The sequence below is a fragment of the Periplaneta americana genome, chromosome 9 (genome assembly GCF_040183065.1).
Source record: "Periplaneta americana isolate PAMFEO1 chromosome 9, P.americana_PAMFEO1_priV1, whole genome shotgun sequence".
NCBI classification, from domain to species: Eukaryota; Metazoa; Arthropoda; class Insecta; order Blattodea; family Blattidae; genus Periplaneta; species Periplaneta americana.
Window position 1 is genome coordinate 155,844,121 of NC_091125.1, and position 15,000 is coordinate 155,859,120.

At 35.1% G+C, this 15,000-nt stretch overlaps 1 protein-coding gene across 2 annotated transcripts in view; it reads right to left on the reverse strand.

Moving 5' to 3' along the window:
- Positions 1–15,000, reverse strand: part of LOC138706656 (propionyl-CoA carboxylase alpha chain, mitochondrial-like) — a 98,286-nt gene that overhangs the window by 35,115 nt on the left and 48,171 nt on the right. For both annotated transcript variants that reach the window (XM_069836200.1, XM_069836201.1), the window contains exons 7-9: positions 14,883–14,977; positions 7,404–7,624; positions 1,336–1,484 (exon numbers count right to left, since the gene is read on the reverse strand). In XM_069836200.1, the coding sequence (XP_069692301.1) occupies positions 1,336–1,484; positions 7,404–7,624; positions 14,883–14,977 (465 nt within the window). The remainder of the gene's footprint in view (positions 1–1,335; positions 1,485–7,403; positions 7,625–14,882; positions 14,978–15,000) is intronic.

A 15,000-nucleotide genomic window follows, 5' to 3' on the forward strand; every position in this document is an offset into this window, starting at 1 on the left:
AAAATATATAAATAAATAAATTAAATAAATAAAGAAATTAATTTAATAAATAAATTAAATAAATAAATAAAATAAATAAATAAATGAAATAAATAAATAAATTATATAAATAAAGAAATTAATTTAATAAATAAATTAAATAAATAAATAAATTAATTAAATAAACAAATAAATTAAATAAATAAATAAAATAAATGAATTAATTAAATAAAATAAATAAATAAATAATTATATATTGAAATTACAAATATGTAGAACGAATTTAATCCCTTTGCCAAAAGTGTCTTAAATATTATAGTACCGTAGAAAATGTTATAGGCCTAAACATATTTAGTATTCGTATTTTTGAACATTAACACTATGTAGGCCAATATATATGTTTTATTATGCAACATTATTATTAACATTATGCAAAAGGAAGTAAATAAATATCTATGAGAACATATATAATCATTGGATTTTACGCATTTGTCATAAATATTTCAAGGTTTGACTTAGCACAGTGAGAGATAGAAAACAATGATGATAGGCTAATAGAAATGCGGTTCATGTAGGCGTCATTTATTAGAAGGTTACAACACAAGATAGTGGAAATTAAAAATAAGAAGATAAGATTGTATAGCAGGGTTGCCAACTATTACCAATTTTCAGTAATTATTGCAGAATTTCGCCCACTATTACGGCATTACGGCCAAGGGGAAAATTATTACAAAAACACAAAATTATCACGGCAATATACGTTACTTCAAATGGCTTTGAGAAAACCCGGAGGTTCATTGCTGCCCTGACATAAGCCCGCCATCGGGCCCTATCCTGAGCATTATAAATCCAATCCTTACCATCATATCCCACCTGTCTCAAATTCATTTTAATATTGTCTTCCCATCTACGTCTCGGCCTCTCCAAAGGTCTTTTCCCTCAAGTCTTCCAACATTATACTTATGCATTTCTGGTTTCGCCCATACGTGCTACATGCTCTGCCCATCTCAAACGTCTGAATTTAATGTTCCTAATTATGTTAGGTGGAGAATACAATGCGTGCAGGTCTGCGTTGTGTAACTTTCCATTCTCCTGTAACTTCATTCCTCTTAGTCGTTAGTCGTCCGTTAGCAGCGCCACGAACTCGCCTCTAAATTAAATATCATGATGCAAAGTTGCATTATTAAGTTATTTTATCTATATCTTTCATACTATGTTGCAATTTGCATCGCCTGCTGCCGCTAAGAAGCAAGAAATGATAACGGACATTTTTCCCGAATAGGCAGCCACTTAAGCGTTCCATGTTAAAATAATAATATTCGGCTTACAAGATCTCTCAGAGCAAAACTTGCTTACATTTGGTATGTGTAGTGGTTCGGTATATTTATATAACCTTCCTATAGATGGGAGACCAAAGTTTTTACGAGGATCTTCAGAGTACACCCTGCTTTCTATCGCCCATCCTTTGATTGGAATATCTTCCTGTTTCAAGCGCAGAGGATGACCTGTGGAAAATTGGAATTAAAATAAGTCTTACAGTTAAATAGCTTAACTTAAAGGAAGTAAGATGTATTGAATACAATAATATAATTTAATTTAATTATGGTTTATTTAACGACGCTCGCAACTGCCGAGGTTTTATCAGCGTCGCCGATATGCCAGAATTTTGTTCCGTAGGAGTTTCTTTACATGCCAGTAAGTCTACTGATATGAACCTGTCGCATTAAGCATACTTAAATGCCATCGACCTTGGCCGGGATCGAACCCGCAACCTCGAGCACAGAAGGCCAGCGCTATCTCGGCTACGCTCCCATATACTGGGTGTTCATTTCAAAATGTGTCATGGCTCGCTGTATCCCGTCTTGTGGCTAGCCGATGAGCCTAGAGAATTCAATCTTCCTACACTTCCGCAGAGGTGTATTACCTATGAGGCAGAGAAGTTGCCTAGCAAGTACAGCGTTCATTCTGAAGAGTACGTACCGATAAGTACGGTAACGCCGGTAGTGGCAGGAATGTGAACTGTTTGGAAATACGTACTGTCGGGATATGGGGAGAGGGTTAAGACGATTACTTACGTATTTGTTGACATTAACTTCGACGGTCAACATGGACACGGAGCATTTGATTTGTGTTGTGGAATGTTACCGTACGCAACCGATGATAACAAATAGCCTGCGTATGACTTGCCGGCGCAGAACACAGTTCGAAAGAGGTTATGGTAGCACACAGACCGTACAGACCGCCATCTGTTGCTACGACGTTCAAGCTATACCATACACGTTCTCAAGTTCAGATTGAAGAACGCCTTGAATAATAGGCAACTTCTCTGACATATAAGCTGAAACTCGCTTCAAATCGGTGACTCAACAACAGTGACGTCATGACACACTTTGAAATGAACACCCGTTATATACATACACATATATAATGTAGTGTTGTGAAATTTAATCGATTAATCTAATCGATTAATCGATCAGTTTCTGTTGTAAAATTAATCAATCAAAAATATTTAATCGAATAACCGAGTCGATTAAAATCAATCGGTTGTAGTTGATATTAATTATTATTTTAATACAAACTGTTACTAAAAATTCCGACAATATTCCTCTCTCGGAAATTGCTTACTTAAAAGCACAATAGTACTGTTATTTTTTAAGTGTAAAACAGGTAGCGTAGGGAAAATCTTTGCACAAACACTTCAGAAAGAGATGGAGATATGATGACAGTGACCGAATATACCTCTATTGAAAGATGAATCACAATGCGAAACCCTTAGTAAGTTTTATGGTTTTGTCAGCTCATCTTCCTAGCATATGAAATACATACTTTTCTGGGATTCGTTCCCCTCATCCCTTATAAAATAGCATGCCTACACTGTGTGTAAGTGAGAGCGTAACCGTCTTCTTCTCTTTCTAAAATCTGGTAATTCAATTACAATAGGGGTCAGTCTTCTGTTTTCGACCGCTGTACTTTTGCAGTTTCAGTTTCTGTACCGAGTTTGCACATCAAGATTGTGCGTCTAGTTTGATAAAAAAAATCAGTTTTCTGTGGTCTGTGAAAAGTGTAAACTCTATTATGTCATATGAAAATTTGAGAGGTAAACTCGGTGGAACGTTTGGATTTAAATTGAACGATCGTGGAGAAGTGGTTGACAGAAAAAAAGTTTTTTTTTCGTGTTGCAGGAAACATTGTTACTAAACGTAGAGCGGAACTTAATTCGGAGCATGTGAATGCACTCACATGCATAAAATCATGGATGAAGCAGTATTAACTAGGTGAAACTTCATACTTTTTGTTATTTATGTTTGTCTCAGAAGTTCCCGGAGAAATTATAAGCCTCATAATAAATATGTCAGTAAATAATTAAAGTAGTTGTTTTGTAATATAACGATACAATATATACAGATATACAACATTTAATATTTATGCTTATCACCGAACACAAATTAAATTTAACAATAATTGTGTATTACAGTATAATAAAACATTTGTTCAAATCGATCAAAACTCGATTAATATTTTGATCGATCAACAGCACTAATATAATGATTGTATTGTAATGCAATGTGTGCATATATAGCGTGGAAGTGATTTAACTGTGCAGATTGAAGGTGGAAATAAAATACATTAAAATAAACGAATGTAGGTAGTAATTATGTTTTTTTTTTTTTTTTTAAGTGTGATGTATTTTTGTGTTCTTGTGTTTGTGATGTATATAATTTTAAAATTGCAACAATGTTTAACGGAAAACTGTGTAACGTATTCAGAGATTTCAACCCACAGAAATTTAAACTACATTCTAGTGATTATTAGGATTAGATATTTGCTTAGGTTATAATATAGTATACATTTCATGAAACTTATTAATAGAAATATAAGATTGCATTTTAGTATTTAATTTCAACTCATTCCATTTCATTCATTCATGTGTATAACTTAAAAAACTTTGTACAGATTTGCTGAATATATAGATTTGTTAAATTGTATTAATTTCATAATTGACACGTAAGACTAATTCAATAGGAGACTTCATTAATCTATATCATATTATTATTATTATTATTATTATTATTATTATTATTATTATTATTATTATTATTATTATTATTATTATTAGCCTACTATTATGTATTTATAACCCTAACATACCTATCTCAGGTAAAATAGGGTTCTCTGTAAAATTGGAGTATAATAATAATAATAATAATAATAATAATAATAATAATAATAATAATAATAATAATAATAATTTTATTTATTTATTTAATGTGCTGTACAACAGCCAGTGGCCAATTACAGTTCAGCACAAATATAACAAAAACATAAAACAAAAATAATTATTACACATAAATATAATTACAATTACAATAATGACGATGAATGGATAACTAAGAATACTATGAGAGAATGTTAATTGAGTATAATGCCTAAAAGAATACATAAATGATAAATCGTTGCCAAGAGCAAACAAAGTCTATACAATGAAGGGATCGAATTCGCAGCCATGCATGTTGGCATTTTTAATGCATCTGGAGACTGGTGAAAGAAATTTCGAATTTCTAATATAGAAAAGTTTGTGGGCTCTCATATCTTTTGTTGGAATACGTAAGGTAATATTGTTTAAGAAAGAGTCACAGGATATATCACCTTTGAGGACTTTACAAAAGAACAGATAATCTAGCTCATGGCGTCTAGCATATAGATTCTGACAATTAAAATATTCACATTTTCTCTCATAACTATACCCGGAATTAATGGGCAGAAATCTGAATGAACATAAGGATATAAATTTTCTTTGTATATTTTCTAATTTAGCCGAGTCCGTAGTTGTAATCGAGTTCCAAACTACAGATGCATATTCGATTTTCGATCGCACCAATGTATAGTATAGCATTAAAAGAGAATCGGGCGTGGAAAAAGAATAAGTTATTGACCGTATTATTCCTAGCATTCTGATTGCGTGATTGTAAATGTAATCAACGTGACTATGAAAATACAATTTACTGTCAAAGAATATTCCCAAATCTTTTACGCAATCCGTTCTGTTAATTAGTACATTATTTAGATAATAATTAAATTTCAGTGAAGAAGTTTTTCTAGAAAAGGTTATTACATTAGTTTTGGATACGTTAATTGTCATACCATTGTCTTCCGACCATTTAGCGACTGAATTAATGTCACATTGAAGTGATTGACAGTCAGTACTACTTTTGATTGCACGAAAAATTTTTAAATCGTCTGCAAATAATAAACAGTCAGAACTTATTCTTTTGCATATATCATCTATGAATATAATAAATAGGAGAGGTCCTAAAGTAGATCCCTGCGGGACTCCGCAATTTATATTATAAGAATAAGAGTGTATATTAAACAGTCTTACACATGAAACTCTATTACTTAAATAATTTTCGAACCACTTTACGTAGCTTACAGAAAGGCCAATATTTCCTAATTTATGAAGAAGGATATAGTGCGGAACTACATCAAGAGCTTTGCTGAAATCAAAATATATTGAATCAGTTTGTCCCTGCGTTTCAATTATTGGTACAATTTGATTTAGATATGTGACCAGGTTAGTGACAGTGGATTTAGTTTTAGTAAATCCATGTTGTGAAGAATTGAGCTTGTTTTTCACATAAAACGATATATGTCTGTGAATAATGGTTTCAAAAATTTTTGAAAAGTTATTTAGGATCGAGATAGGTCTGTAGTTTCTGACATCATTTCTTTTTCCGTTTTTAAATATAGGAATAATTGCAGCTTGTTTCCATAGTGAGGGAAATTCACCATTTTTCAAACTAATATTAAATATGTGGGCTAAAAGAGGAATAAATATATTAGAGCATCCTTTAATTATAAAATTTGGAATACCGTCAGTGCCAGTAATAATAATAATAATAATAATAATAATAATAATAATAATAATAATAATAATAATAATAATAATAATAATAATAATAAAATAAACGAGAACCTATTATGCGTTTTTTAATTAAACCCATGGTTAATTAGAAAATTAGGCTGAAAATCTGCGTAGTTTGGCAGCAGCGCGTCTTCGATCCACGTAAGAAAGCACACACGCACTCTGTCTGAACAGCCGAGTTCCGTCTCTTAGGCCGGCTGCATATTGAAGGCAGCCCGTGCGTTTTTTTTAAAGCGCTTCATGCCTTTGCTGCTGCAAAATGAGGGTCGAAAAAAACGTAAGTAGGTCAACTGACTGCAAAATGGTGGACAATTAATATTGGCTTCTATTACTGCAGTAATAAATGTAACCTTAAAAGAACCGAACATGTTAAATAGCTCAAAATTTTCTCGGGCTTCCAGCCAGGTCATAAGTTGGTGATCCACCGACGTTTCGAGGATGTTCATCTTCCTCATCTTCAGGGTTAAATGATATCTAAGGGAACTGAATTGAATTGAATTGAATTGAATTGAATTGAAAGAGGAGAATTGGGAGGACAATTTTAAAAGGTACGCAAAACGCGTCCTTGCAAGGGGTTCGGGGCTGCAAGAAACTAAATATGTGAGCTCCAAGCCTGTTGGCCACTAGTCTCACTCCGGGTTACGCTACTCCACTGAAGGAGCTCTAGAAAATTTTGAAGGGAAAACCGAAAATGGACGTAATCTCTTAGGTACCACATACGCGAGGAGGACGGAAATGTGATCAAAGTGATCACGGGACGGGACGAGGAAGAAATGGCTGGTGTAAATCTGCACATTGAAATGAACTGTATCATTTCGCAGTGCAGGAGGAGTCGAGAAGACTCTGTCGTCTGTTGTTCGATGACAAGGCAGGTGAAGACCGTCAGAAGAGACGCCGTGAATTCTGAATCTGCAAATTGAAAGGTTCCCTGTCCTTTCGCATTGCGAATACATAAGTGACTTTGCACATGTATTTCGTAATTTTAGACTCTGAACTAGGGCATTACGTCGTTTGTTAGAAAAAGGGGGAATTTATGGGGAAGGGCATATACGTCCGTGGCCCATTTCTCTTAGGGCTCATCCCGACATTTGTCTTAGCGCCTTAGGAAAACCACGGAAATACCTTAAGCAGGATGAGTTGTCTCAATATAAGAGACTAGCCAATTTGGCTTTTAGGTAGGAGGTCGATTGATTTATGAATTTATGATAGATGTAATTATTAATTAATTTAGAGTAATTAAAGGGGTCATGGGGATATGAATGCAGGTCCGTGGCCCATTTCTTTTAGGGCTCATCCCGACATTTGTCTTAGCGCCTTAGGAAAACCACGGAAAAACCTTAGGCAGGATGAGTTGTCTCAATTTCAGAGTGATGCCTAATTGGTGTAACTTTTTAGATTCCAACCTTTCTTCGGTCAGTTCATTAAACAAACAAGTTTTAGAAATTTAGAATACTAGCATTTGTCTCTGGTAAGAACGTAGTTTATGTGTTATAGTACTAACCTTTTGCTACACGAATCATCTGATGTACCAAGTCAATGCCTGTGATATATTCTGTAACAGGATGCTCCACTTGCAATCTTGTATTCATTTCCAGAAAGTAGAAATTTCGATTGGAGTCAACCAAAAACTCAACAGTACCAGCTGAATAGTAACCCAACTGTTTACATAGGGATACAGCCTGTTCTCCCATGGCCTTCCTTGTTTCTTCATTGAGAAAGACGCTGAAATTGTAACATGCTATTGTACTTGGTTGAATAAAGATCTGTTGCATTATTAATTGAATTATTATGTGCAAGGTGGGCCAAAGAAACCACTATTGTTGTAATAGTCATAAAGCCTTTAAAATACGTCTAGTATATGTCTAAAATGCAGATAGTAGGCTATTGACGATTCAAGGGAGGAGAGTTTGGTTGCCGCTGTGGATCGGATCCCGACATAGCTCAGATGATAAGAGCACTCAGCGCGTCAATTTGAGAGTCCTGGGTTCGATTCCCGATGCCGGAACGAATTTTTCTCCATTAATAAGTACCGGTATCTATTTTTATTTGTTTATATTTAAACACGCTATAATAATGCAGACGGCCTTCGAAATTCTACATATGCCCAGCTTAGGAATGCTTGCAAAAACATATATTCATTCGCGAAAAATGAAATGCTTTTTATCATTTTCGTAAATTTTACAGCTCGTAGAGTTTTCCTGTGAATTTCGTTAGCAAAATTGCAGTAAACATTCAATATTGAACATTATGCAGGGAATACATACATATTATGCAGGGAATTTTCAAAAGAATTAAACGAGTTACTACAGAGCGTTCGCCTAGGGGTGGGGCCAGGAAAGCGGCATGTGCTAATACCCCGCTTTGTGCGCGCAGTTGTTGAGTCACGCTCGACAAGTTATCAGTTGTGAGCCAGCTGTTGCAGTGTTTTACGTACAGTGCAGTTTCTTGACACATTTGCTTAAATATTCAACGTGTGTGTAAAATTTCTTGACAATGCAAAACGAAAAATTCACGTTTGAACAGAGAGTTTTTACACAGTCTAAAATATACAGTCACGAAGCTTGAGTTGTGAGGATGCTAGGAACAATTGACCGTGCCGGTACTATTCCGCATTGTCTGTAATGAGGCGATATTAGCGATCCTAGTGGTTAGCAACTACAGTATCTATGGATGATATTTACTACGTATTGAGCTTCGTGACTATATATACTAGACTTTAGTTTTTATGTATGATGCATATTTGAAAACAGACTCGTGTAGAGAGGTGCGTAGGCAATTTGAAGTGAAATATCCGGGTGCTCCAATTCCGGGTAAAGCAGACCTGCAGAACTGTAGCTCCTGAGAGAGACTGCTTTACTCCCCTTTCTTACACCACCCACCTTTTCTACCAGTGCGGTCATGACGTTCTAGTTACGCTCGGTTGCATCAACATTTATTCTCGCGGCGGCAGGTATTCAATACGCTATCAAGAATTACAAATGAACAGATAATAAAATCCTTAGGAACATACCTTTAGAAAGTGAGAGAAAAATGAATTAGGGAAATAAATAAATTAAAAGACATGTAAAATAAATTTTAAAATGTATGTGTGCATATAATGTAAGAAGGTCTACCTATGTATATATCATCCTATTACTAATAAAGCCGATTAAATCCACTTTTTGTGTAAAATAAGTTAAGTACAGTTCCCGACTTTTCTTTCCGTGCTCTGTATTCTACTAAAATGAAAAAAGTCCGAAATGTCGCATGCAGGCAACAAACCAATTACTTTATTTGAAGAATTTATTATGATTTTTCGTGCATTAATAAAGTTTTAATTCCTGTTTTTACAAAACTTGTATTACTGGTCTTAAATGGTTTTACTAGTAATAGGATGATAAATAAATTGTACGTTGATAAGTGAGTGATAGCTATATGACCGGATGTCAATGCTATCATTCAACATTGTAACGCACTCCAGCCAAATAAATAAATAAATAAATAAATAAATAAATAAATAAATAAATAAATAAATAAATAAATAAATAAATAAATAAATAAATAAATAAATAAATAGACAGACAGACAAATAAATAAATTAATTAAAATTAATTAAATAAATAAGTAAGTAAGAAAATAAGTAAGTAAATAAATAAGTAAATAAGTAAAAAGTAAATAAATAAATAAGTAAATAAATACGTAAAAAGTAAATAAATAAATAAATAAATAAATAAATAAATAAATACATAAATAAATAAATAAATAAATAAATACATAAATAAATAAATAAATAAATAAATAAATAAATAAATAAGTAGGCCTAAATAAGTAAATAAGAAAATAAGTAAAACAAACAAACAAATAATACGCGTACTGCAGTTTAAAGAGAACTGGAATATGACAAAATGCAAACCCGTGAAGTAATATTACTTCCAAAGGAAACGGGATGTGATTATTTTGTTGTTGAAGACGAAAGAATTGCTTGTTTACTGTGTCCCAACCAATTTATTTCTACTCGTCATTTCAATATTAAACCACATTTCAACAAAGTCATATTAAGAATTATGGATTGCACAAACTTTCGGGTAAGTTCATTATTACGAACTGTATATTGATTATTTATTTATATACTGTAAAATTAAGGACGTCATTCGTTGTGTTCATTTTGAATTGAAATTAATAGTGACTTTCAAGATTCATTACTTAAATGCTATAAATTTATGTTTCCGTAGGTGAAGATACGAGGAAAGTTTTCGAAAATCTAAAACAGGTTAGATGCAAAGAAATCTCAAAGAAACTACCGACAGAAAATCTATAAAAACAATGAATTTATTACAGTCCGTTTTGAAAATTACATGCCGCCACTGATGGACCTTTGACGTCCAGAGAATGTAAATAACTCTACGCGGAAGTCGATCATCCCCAATAGAAGTGGAGAGAGGCTGACGTTATATTTCCCCTACTTACGAGTTGTGCAGGCCTGGGATAGAGAAACTGTTAGACGTCTTATTAACAAATTAAGGACAACAGGGTCGCTAAGTGCTACAATTCCTAGGCGAAAACGAAGAGTGTTGACGGAAGAAAAAATTGATGAAAACAGTGCATCATTTACACGCTCTCCTAATAAATCTCTAAGACGTGTTTCACAGGAAGTTAGTGTTGACGGTATTGTTGAGGCGTGGTTTCATTTACGAGGTCATGTTGACTCACAGAACAATAGGTATTGGAGTACAGAGAATCCCCATTTAATTCATGAGGTTCCATTGCATGACGAAAAGATTGGCGTTTGGTGTGCTGTTACAGCGAAGCGAATTATTGGGCCCATTTTCTTTCAGGATACAGTAAATGCACAAAGATATCGCACTCTAATACTCGCGCCATTTTTCCAAATGTTGTCAGATGATGAGAAACTCAATGGGTATTTCCAACAAGATTCAGCAACAGCCCATACAGCCCATGAATCCATGAATGATATAAGTGACGTTTTTGGAGAAAGGATTATTTATTAAGACTTATGGCCGCCACGTTCCCCCGACCTTACAGTGTGCGATTTTTATTTGTGGGGAAATCTAAAAAATAATGTCTATAAGAATAATCCTCACAGTATAGATGAATTGAAGGCTAATATAACAAGAGAGATTAGGAAAATTACAGAAGACGAATTTATTCGTGTGAATGCTAATTTTATTAAAAGATGACAGAAATGTGTGGATTCAGATGTATATCACTTCCAACATCCCCTATAACAAGGTTAGTACTACGTAGAAAAATTCTCGTGTGCATGCTATTAGTATAGAAAGCGGAAGCTTACGGATATACGATTCCCGCAAGGGACACCGCAGGCAGGTCGCTTTCCTGGCCCCACCCGTAGGCGAACGCTCTGTATTATAATACACTGTGTCCGGGACAAAATTTACCAATAAGAAAGTTTAATAACTCGCGTAATAATGGAGATAGGAAAATGAAATTTGCGGCAAATGAAAGAGGGACATTTTAAGTTTTATGTGTGATGTTGGCAACATTTGGTCATTGTTGTTGACATAGCTGTAATTAAAATGGCGTTCACAGTGCAACAAAAAGTTCAATGCTGCTATTGGCTTGCCGAATTCAAGTATCCGAAGATAGTGGAGAGAAGATTTAGACAACAGTGGCCTGAAAAGCAACCACCAGATAGGCACACAATAACAACTTGGCATAGAAAGCTTCTTGAGACCGGTTCTCTTGTAGGGAAAATACCACGCGGGAAGAAAGTGACAGAAGCGCAAGTCGACAGAATTCCAACGGAGCCCGTGTAAGTCTGTTCGCCGTGCCAGCAGGGAACTTGCAATTCCAAAGTCAACTATCCACGATGTTCTGCACAAGAGGTTACGTCTGCATGCACACAAGATTCAATTGGTTCAAAAGTTGAAACCAAACGACTTGCCTGCACGATATGATTTCGCTAGTGACATGCTGTTGAAAATTGATATTGAAAATGGATATCTGCAGAAGGTCGTGTTTAGTGATGAGTCCACCTTCCACGTCTGTGGGATCGTCAACAGGCATAATTGTCGCATCTGGGGATCAGAAAATCCACATGTAGTGAGGGAATTGGAAAGAGACAGCCCTAAGATTAAGGTCTGGTGCGGACTTACACATGAAACGTGATTGGACCGTTCTTTTTTGTGGAAAACACTATCAATGGAAATGTGTATCTTGATATGCTGCAAAATTACACCATTCCTCAAATTCCACAGGGATATGTTTTCCAACAAGACGGAGCTCCGCCTCATTATGCATTACATGTTACAGATCACTTGAATGAATGCTTTCCTCAGCGATGGATTGGTCGAGGTGGACCTACAGCATGGCCTCCCAGATCCCCAGACCTAACCCCACTGGACTTCTTTTTTTGGGCGTAGATAAAAGACATTGTGTACAAGACTGTAGTGGCAGATTTGGAGGATCTGCGTCGGAGAATTGTCGCTGCTTGTGCAACTCTCACTCCAGAGATGTTACGAAACACATGGCAAGAACTTGAATATCGCCTGGACATCTGTCGTGCTACAAGAGGTGCACACATAGAAGTTTATTAGTGGTCATTCGAAACTTTGGAAGTCCCTTTGTCAATTCCCGCAAACAGCATATCATCCATCAATTATTTGGTGAGTTATTAAACTTTCTTATTGGTAAATTTTGTCCCGGACACCCTGTATAATACTATATATTGAGGTCTGTGCCCATCCACTAAACCGATTGGTTTCCTCCAAGGTCCAGTACAGTAGCCTACATTCCTCTTTCAATTTTATTGGTGCCCCGTCATCTTCATGTTACTACAGTCAACTCTGGATATAGTGAACCCCTCTAGGGATTTACATAGTTCGTTCACTACATCCGAGGTTCACTATATCCGAAGTGTCTCTCCCCTAACCTTAAATGACAGGAATGAATAAAATTGTGAACAAGAAAATAAAATACTATACAGTAATTAAAATATTTAATTTTCGTGGAATGGATTACACTGTATACTGTTACTTACAGTTGATTTACTTAAACTATGCTGTCGACCCACGTCCGCTTGTGAAAGACCACGTTCAATGTCACTTATAATATTCGCCTTATCCTCCAAAGAAAACACTTTACGCTTCGACATATTTATATAGTACATTCACTGTTGGAACACTAGAAACAGACTGATCAAGTAGAAATGACAAACGCTGTTATGGTGTGACTGCGTACTCAGACTTGGAATTTCCCGGGTCACTAATGGAAAATTGGAAGGGGGTTGATGGAATTTGAAAGCCATCGGAATCTTACCTTCATTTATGCTCTGGACATAATGTTCATCCCCTTTTAATGAAGGAAGACAATTTCATTTTCCGTTATTTTGATGCTATCCGTCATAATGGAAATGTTTCTGGAAAAAAAAGGCGACCCTTTGACAGTGGAGGATTAGAAACAACAGTAGAGTAGTGTGCCTGAGAACAGAATGTCAACCCTTCGACGGTGGAGTGAGGCAAGGTCGTCACGCGTTGCCTGGTTTTACAGTACAGCTCATTGTCTAGGAATCACTAATCCTACCTTTGTCCTTTGACTAAAGGAGTAAGAAACTTAGAATGTTGTTGTCAACACATTCTTTCAATTTTATACAAGAAGGTCTGACTTCAAATAAGAATATGTCACGATAGAACTTTGTAACTTCAATTTTTAAGGTTCGCTATAACCGAAGCGAGGGTTCACTATAAACGGAAATATTAATGTACTTTTTAATGTGTGCCGGTTTGGACCAACGATTTAGGTTCACTATAGCCGAATGTTCACTATAACCGAGTTCACTATATCCAGAGTTGACTGTATTTCATTGTACCCGAATAGTTCTTTATACAGGGACATCATTTTATTTTTACTTCAATTTTTATTGCACCTGAGTTTTTTAATGTACTTCACTCCCACCCCTTCTACTAATGAAGTTCCAACTCCACACAGAGCCAAGATCGCAGATAGTAAGCAGTACTGAGTTACTGAATATAGTACGTTCCAGAAATATTTTCGCGTTTTCCAGTGACGAAAGAGCTTTCAATATTGAATCATATTTTCGCACAGATACTGTCCGTTTGCCTACGTCGCATCCCGATTTCCCCCACCTGCTTCTGCTCGCCCCTCTGTAAAAGCTGGGCTGTCTTAGCTCTTTTCTGAAAACATTAATTTCTCTTAGGAATTGGGCGTTTACATAATATTATACAGCTGTTTAATTTAACTTAAATAAAAGGGCCTCGTTAAGTAATTAACTGTCACATGATTTCCTCCCTTTCTACAATCCTGCGGCATAACCACTTGGACGGACAGTAGATAGCATGTCTGAGTAATTTTATATTTTCGGGTCGGGCAGAAGTGAAGATTCATTTTACAGTACGTAGAGTAGGTACAGAATTATTTCAACATGAGTTACTAGTACGAAGGACGAAACTGGCAATTGGAATTAGATGCAATAGTCTATAGTGCGATAATATGCACAAAAGAACTGAAGCCTGTATCGAAATGAACGGCCACCATTTTCAAAATTGTGTTTAAATATTCATATTATGATTATTTTTCAATTTAACTTCTTTCTCTATATTGTACGCTAATGTGCTGTAGACAGTATAGTATACACTGAATAATGAATACGTTCGCATGGATAACTCACTTCGTGAGTAAAAACACTTATTCTTAATACAGTACTGTACTTTGATTAAAGAAAAACCTAATGAAAATTATCAAACTCAAAATCGCGATATTTCCTAGTTTACGTAAATGGATGAACTACTTTTCTTCCTTCCTATACCTAGTAGAGTGATTTGTGTTTTACGCCAGTATCATCGAACTCCAGTCTTGGAGGGGGGAGCAAGCGGTGTTTCCGGTTCTCTAAAAGTATAGACAGGTTAATATTAAAAATGTTAGTAAAAATAAAATGATGTCCCTGTATATGAAAAGGGATGTTACATAAAGAAAATACGAAAGCTCTAGTAAATAGTTACATTACCTTGGTGCTTCTTCAATAACTTTTTGATTTCGTCTTTGTATGCTGCATTCTCTCTCGTTCAAATATATTGCATTTCCTTGTTTATCTCCTAGTACCTAGAAGAGTAAGGTACGTAGTG